The sequence below is a fragment of the Colobus angolensis genome, unplaced genomic scaffold (genome assembly GCF_000951035.1).
Source record: "Colobus angolensis palliatus isolate OR3802 unplaced genomic scaffold, Cang.pa_1.0 Scaffold82, whole genome shotgun sequence".
Lineage (NCBI taxonomy): Eukaryota > Metazoa > Chordata > Mammalia > Primates > Cercopithecidae > Colobus > Colobus angolensis.
Genome location: NW_012122043.1, coordinates 484,096 through 490,561, shown reverse-complemented (window position 1 = coordinate 490,561; position 6,466 = coordinate 484,096). Strand labels below are relative to the sequence as shown.

The 6,466-nt window shown below is 48.9% G+C and overlaps 1 protein-coding gene across 3 annotated transcripts in view; it reads right to left on the bottom strand.

Moving 5' to 3' along the window:
- The window catches only part of THAP4 (THAP domain containing 4), a 46,167-nt gene that overhangs the window by 3,769 nt on the left and 35,932 nt on the right, over nt 1–6,466 (bottom strand). The window contains exon 5 of one of the 3 annotated variants that reach the window (XM_011929540.1): nt 3,968–3,971. The exons of the other annotated variants lie outside the window; for them this stretch is intronic. Coding sequence (XP_011784930.1) covers nt 3,968–3,971 — 4 coding nt within the window. The remainder of the gene's footprint in view (nt 1–3,967; nt 3,972–6,466) is intronic. 3 annotated transcript variants of the gene reach the window in all.

Here is a 6,466-nt window from a genome sequence, read left to right as displayed (position 1 = left end):
GAGCCAAGATCGCGCCACTGCACTCCAGCCTGGGCAACAAGAGAGAAACTCCATTTCAAAAAAAGAAAGAAAAACAAAAAGAAAAAAATCACTAGAGGATAGCCGCAGTACTCCAGCCTGGGCAACACAGAAGACCTTGTCTTTATTGAAAGAAAAAAGAAAAAAGGAGAGAAAGAAAGGGAGGGAGGGAGGGAGGGAGGGAAGGAAAAGCAGGAAAAGAAAGAAACAAACTACAGAAATAAATGAATTTAACAAAGTCACATGATACAAGATCAATATACAACAGCCAATTGTACTTCTATATACTTGCAACAAATAACTGGAAAATTAAAAAATCATTTATAATAGCATCCCAAACCACAAAATACTTAGTAATAAATTTAACGAAATGTGTGCAAAACCAATACGTTGAAAACTACAAGAAAATGTAGGATGAGACTGATCTAAATAAACGGAGCACTTTACCATGGCACTGGATTGGAAGACTCGGTTTGCCTAAGATGGCACTTCTTCCCAAATTAATTCAGAAAGTCAAGTAATTCCAATGAAAATTTTTCTAGAAACCGACAAGCTGATTCTGAAATTCATATGGAAATGCAAACGGTCCTAGGATAGCCAAAACAATTTTGGAAAAAAGAAAAAGAAGAAAAGTTGGGTAACTTCTATCACCTGATTCAATATAAAGCTAGTGATCAAGACAGCATGGTAACAGTATAAAGACTGAAACAGAGGCTGGGCGCAGTGGCTCACGCCTGTAATCCCAGCACTTTGGGAGGCCGAGGCGGGTGGATCAAGAGGTCAGGAGATCGAGACCATCCTGGCTAACACAGTGAAACTCCATCTCCACTAAAAAAAATACAGAAAATTAGCTGGGTGTGGTGGCGGGTGCCTGTAGTCCCGGCTACTCGGGAGGCTGAGGCAGGAAAATGGCGCAAACCCAGGAGGCGGAGCTTGCAGGGAGCTGAGATCGTGCCACTGCACTCCAGCCTGGGTGACAGAGTGAGACTCCGTCCCCACCCCCCCCCGCCAAAAAAAAAAAGACTGAAATAGAGAAGAGTGGGACAGAAAAGAGTCCTGGGGAAGCACCACACACACGAAATGAGCTGACTTTCGACAAAAGCACCGCATACTTCAGTAAGTTAAGGGTTCTCTTTTCAACAAATGGTGCTGGAAACGAGGTATCTGTATGAGGAAAAAACGTGACTACTACCTCATACCACCTAGAAATAGTAATTCCAAATCGCATGTATCTTAAAGTAAAATTATGAAATTTGTTGAAGAAAATGCAGTTGAAAATCTTTGCTGCCTGGGCTAGGTGAAAAATGTTAAGACAGGACACAAAAAGCACTAACTAGAGAAGAAGAAATGGTAACAGAATTAAAACATTTGGTTCTAGACTGGGCATGGTGGTTCACGCCTGTAATCCCCGTGCTTTGGGAGACCAAGGAGGGTGGACCACCTGACGTCAGGTCGAGACCAGCCTGGCCAACACGGTGAAACCCTGCCTTTACTAAAAATACAAAAATTAGCTGGCCATGGTGGTGGGTGCCTGTAATCCCAGCTACTTGGGAGGCTGAGGCAGGATAATTGCTTGAACCTGGGAGATGGAGGTTGCAGTGAGCCAAAATCACACCATTGCACTCCAGCCTGGGCAACAAGAGCAAACTGTCTCAAAAAACAAAACAAAACAAAACAAAACAAAACAAAAAAAAATTTGGTTCTTCAAAAGGAACTGTCTAGGAGACAGAAAGGCAAAGCACAGGACAGGAGTATGTTGTTGGCAAGTGCACCTGATAACTGACTTACACCCAGAACAAACAACAGACTCTTACAACTCAGGAATAACACAAACACTCAAACAAATGGGCAAAAGATCTGAATGTTCATTTCACAAAACAAGAAATACAAGTGGCAAATAAGTACAACAAAAAGATGATCAGCATCGTTACTCAGCAGGGAAGTGCAAATATCACAATGAAACACCATCTTATAGTGGCCAGGATAAAACTCAAAGGCCGGCCGGGCGCGGTGGCTCAAGCCTGTAATCCCAGCACTTTGGGAGGCCAAGACGGGTGGATCATGAGGTCAGGAGTTCGAGACCATCCTGGCTAACACGGTGAAACCCCGTCTCTACTAAAAATACAAAAAACTAGCCGGGCGAGGTGGCGGGCGCCTGTAGTCCCAGCTACTCAGGAGGCTGAGGCAGGAGAATGGCGTAAACCCGGGAGGCGGAGCTTGCAGTGAGCTGAGATCCCGCCACTGCACTCCAGCCTGGGCGACAGAGCGAGACTCCGTCTCAAAAAAAAAAAAAAAAAAACCAAAAAAAAACTCAAAGGCCAACCCTTGGCAAGGCTGTGGGACAACCTTGCTGGGGTGTCAAGGGGGACAGCCACTCTGGAAGAGATTGGTGCTTACCACAGAGCCAGCAGTTCCAATCCCAGGTATGCACCCAAGAGAAAAAAAAAAAACGTGTCCACACAAAGTTAGGTCTACACATGCTTACAGCTTCATTCATAATAGCCCGGAACTGGAAACAAATCAAATAAACATCCATCAATAGAAAGGATAAACAAAACTGACACACTCACTGGTGGACCACCACACAGCAACACGCAGACACGGCACATGCAGCAGAATGCATCAATCTCGAGAGCGTTTCAGTGAGGGAAGGAGACCGGAAACAAATAAGTGCCTGTGCTGTGGCTCGGCTGATGAGGAGGAGCGCTAGGACACGCAGAGCTGCTCGGCTGATGAGGGGGAGCGCTAGGACACACTGAACTGCTCGGATGATGACAATGGGCACTAGACACACAGAGCTGCTCGGTCTGCAGTGGCAGAAACCGGGCTGGGGGCTGTGAGAGGGCAGCGGGGGCCGCCTGTGGAGCACAGGGCCTTTCTAGGGTGCTGGGACTGTTCTCAGTATTGACTGGGGCAGCATTACAAGATTATATATGCTTGTCCAAATGTATCAAACTGCACACTTGAAGTGTATGCATTTATTCCATATAAAGTATACCTCAATAGAGATGATTTTTATTTTTATTTATTATTTTTTTGAGACAGAGTCTCGCTCTGTCTCCCAGGCTGGAGTGCAGTGGCGCGATCTCGGCTCACTGCAAGCTCCGCCTCCCAGGTTCACACCATTCTCCTGCCTCAGCCTCCCCAGCAGCTGGGACTACAGGTGCCCGCCACCACGCCCAGCTGATTTTTTTGTATTTTTAGTAGAGACGGGGTTTCACCGTATCAGCCCGGATGGTCTCGATCTCCTGACCTCGTGATCCGCCCCCTTTGGCCTCCCAAAGTGCTGGGGTTACAGGCGTGAGCCATCGTGTCCGGCCGGAGATGATTTTTAAAAAGTAGAGGCCATGATAACGAAGACAGCGTGATATTGGCATAGGGACTGACAAACAGACCACCTGGAACCACAGAGACAGTCAGAAGCAGACCTCTGATAAAGGATGCTGAGGGGCTTGGGGGGTGGATGCGTGGGTGAACGGGGGGCCAGGCTCTTCAGGCAGGGTGCAGGGCAGCCGGCTCTCATCTGAGAACAAGGAGAGGGGACAGCACCTCACACTATACACACCAACTCAACCCCAGGTGGATTAATGATCTAAAGGAAAGATTTTAGGTTGAACTGTGAAGCTTCCAGAAAAATTCAGAATACATATTTTGACCTGTTAGTAAGGAAAGACTGCTTAACTAGGACACATTAAAAACAGAATCCATAAAGGAAGAGACTGGCAAACTGAACCACATAAAATCCAGAACCTCTGTTCTTCAAAAACAATTTGTAAAACTCAAAAGATAATCACAAACTGAAAAAGCTATTTGCAACACATTTAGCTAACAAAGAGCTTTATTCAAATTATATAAAGAACTCTGACAAAAAAAAAAAAAAAAAAAAGAACAAATTATACAAAGCCAGAAAAGGCACAGTGGAAGATGGTCACCAGACCTGAACAGGCACCTCGCTGGAGCATGGCCCAGAATGACGTGCAAAGCTGCTCAAGCTCACATCACAGGTCGCCAGGGGCAGCCCCGGCTGCGAAGGTAGGTCCACAGCCACCCACATAAGGCAGGAAGCTGGGGAGGCTCTGCCAGGCCGGGGGCCTCTCTGAGCCTCACTGTAAAATGGGGCCTGGGCCTGGACCTGCCTCTTTTCAGGGCTGCCGCAAGGCACATGCTGCACAGACCGCACGGGGCCCTGAAGTTATAAAGCACAGACACACACAGCACAGGGAAGGTGCAGGTCAGTAGGAGCCTGGGGACCCCGCAGGCCCTCCCCCAAAGAGTCACATGAGTCTCTTCAAACACGCTCAGTTCTCCCCGGGGTCTGCCACCACTGCTCAGTCACTGGACATGAGCGACAAGCTGTCCCTGGGGCAAGCCGGCCCGGGACCCTCGGCAGCCCACGGGTACCACCACGCTCAGTCCACAGCTCACGAAGGCATTGCCACCCTCTGTGGGGCCTGCAGTCTGGGCCATCCCCACCAACACCCACACAAACAGTAAAGACACTCACACGTCCCATCCCAGCCTGATTCCCCAGATGCCACGGAGAAGCTAAGGCAAGGCCTCACTTTCCCAATACAAGCCTCGCTCTCTTCAAGGGGTTCCAGCCCAGTCCTCCAGAGCGAGGGGGAACAAGCGGGTGCCTCTGCATCCACGTGCAGACACCAGGTCTGAGGCTATGGCCGGCAGCATCAATCCTGACAGCCAAGGAGGGGAAATCAAGGAGGGGAAATGCCCCAAACAGCAGTCAGCAGGGCCACAGTACTTAACAAGGGTCTCAGGACATCTGTATGGGGAAAAAAGGGAAAATGGGACTGCTACCTCACACTACAGAGAAAAAGTAATCCCAAATATCATGTTTCTTAAAAGGAAAAACTGGCCAGGCATGATGGCTCACACTTATAACCACAGCACTTTGGGAAGCCGAGGCAGGTTGATCACTTGAGGCCATGAGTTTGAGCCCAGCCTGAGCTGTAACAAAGTGAGACCCCCATCTCTATTAAAAATACAAAAAATTAGCTGGGAGTGGTCCTGCACGCCTGTAGTCTCAGCTACTTGGGAGGGTGATGTGGGAGAATCGCTTGAGCCCAGGAGGTGGAGGCTGCAGTGAGCCGAGATCGCACTGCTGCACTCCAGCCTGGGCGACAGTGCAAAGCTCTGTCTAAAAAAACGTAGTAATAAAATAAAAAGTAAAAAAATTTTAAAAAAGATAAAATGTAGATGAAAATCTTGTCACCCAGCAAGCAACCTGGCACAGAGCTCTGAGGTGAGGCCTCCCGGGTGAGGGCGGTGCGGTGGCTCCTGCACGGCCCCTACTGGAATGGCAGTGAAGAAATGCTGTCCACAGCGTGAATCCACAGGAGAGAGAGGAGAGGTGGCACACAGCCACAGAACGCGAGGGGCTGGAAATCAGACGCACACGGGGAACTGACACAGCCGACCCAGGAAGGGCGAGGCTGAATGCAGCAGCGGGGCAGGCGAACAGCCACAAAAGCTCCGTGGCATGGCCTGAGCTGGCTGTGGATGAAGGCTGAGAACAGCAAGTTTGCTTGAAAATGTGTTTCAGAGGCAATTCAGCATTATTTCATGTATTTATTTTGAGACAGGGTCTCACTCTGTCACCCAGGCTGGAGTGCAGTGGCATGATCACTGCTCACTACAACCTCCGGCTCCCAGGCTCAAGTGATTCTCCCACCTCACCCTCTCCAGTAGCTGGGACTACAGGCATGCATCCCCAAGCCTGGTTACTTTTTGTATTTTTTGTAGAAACAGGTTTTGCTATGTTGCCCAGGCTGGTCTTGAATTCCTGGGCTCAAGCGATCTCCTGCCTCAGCCCCACAAAGTGTTGGGATTACAGGCGTGAGCCACCACGCGAGGCACAGTATTCTTCTTAACAGCCAAGATTCAGTAACAACGAACTTGCCCATCAATGAGGAATGGATAAACAAAATACAGCACATCATCAATGGAATAATTCAGCCATGCAAAGGAGTGAGGCCTGAGGCATGCTCCAAGTTGGATACACCCTGGAAACCTTACACTAAGTGACAGTCTACGGCCCCAGTTCTAGGACGTGCTCAGGACAGGACAGGCAATCCGCAGAGAAGGTAGATGAGTAGTAGCCAGGGGTTGGGGGAGATGGAAGTTGGGGCTGACAATTAAAGGGTACTAGGTATCTTTCTGGGGTATAAAACATGTTCTAGCCAGGGGTTGTGGCTCACGCCTGTAAGTCCAGCACTCTGGGAGGCCAAGGCAGGACTGCTTAAGTCCAGGAGTTCGAGACCAGCCTGGGCAACATGGCAAAACCTTGTCTCTACAAAATATACAAATCAATTAGCCGTGTGTGGTGGCTCATGCCTGTAATCCCAGCATTTTGGGAGGCCCAAGTGGGTATACTGCTTGAGTTCAGGAGTTTAAGACCTGCCTGGACAAGGTGGCAAGAGCCCATCTCTAC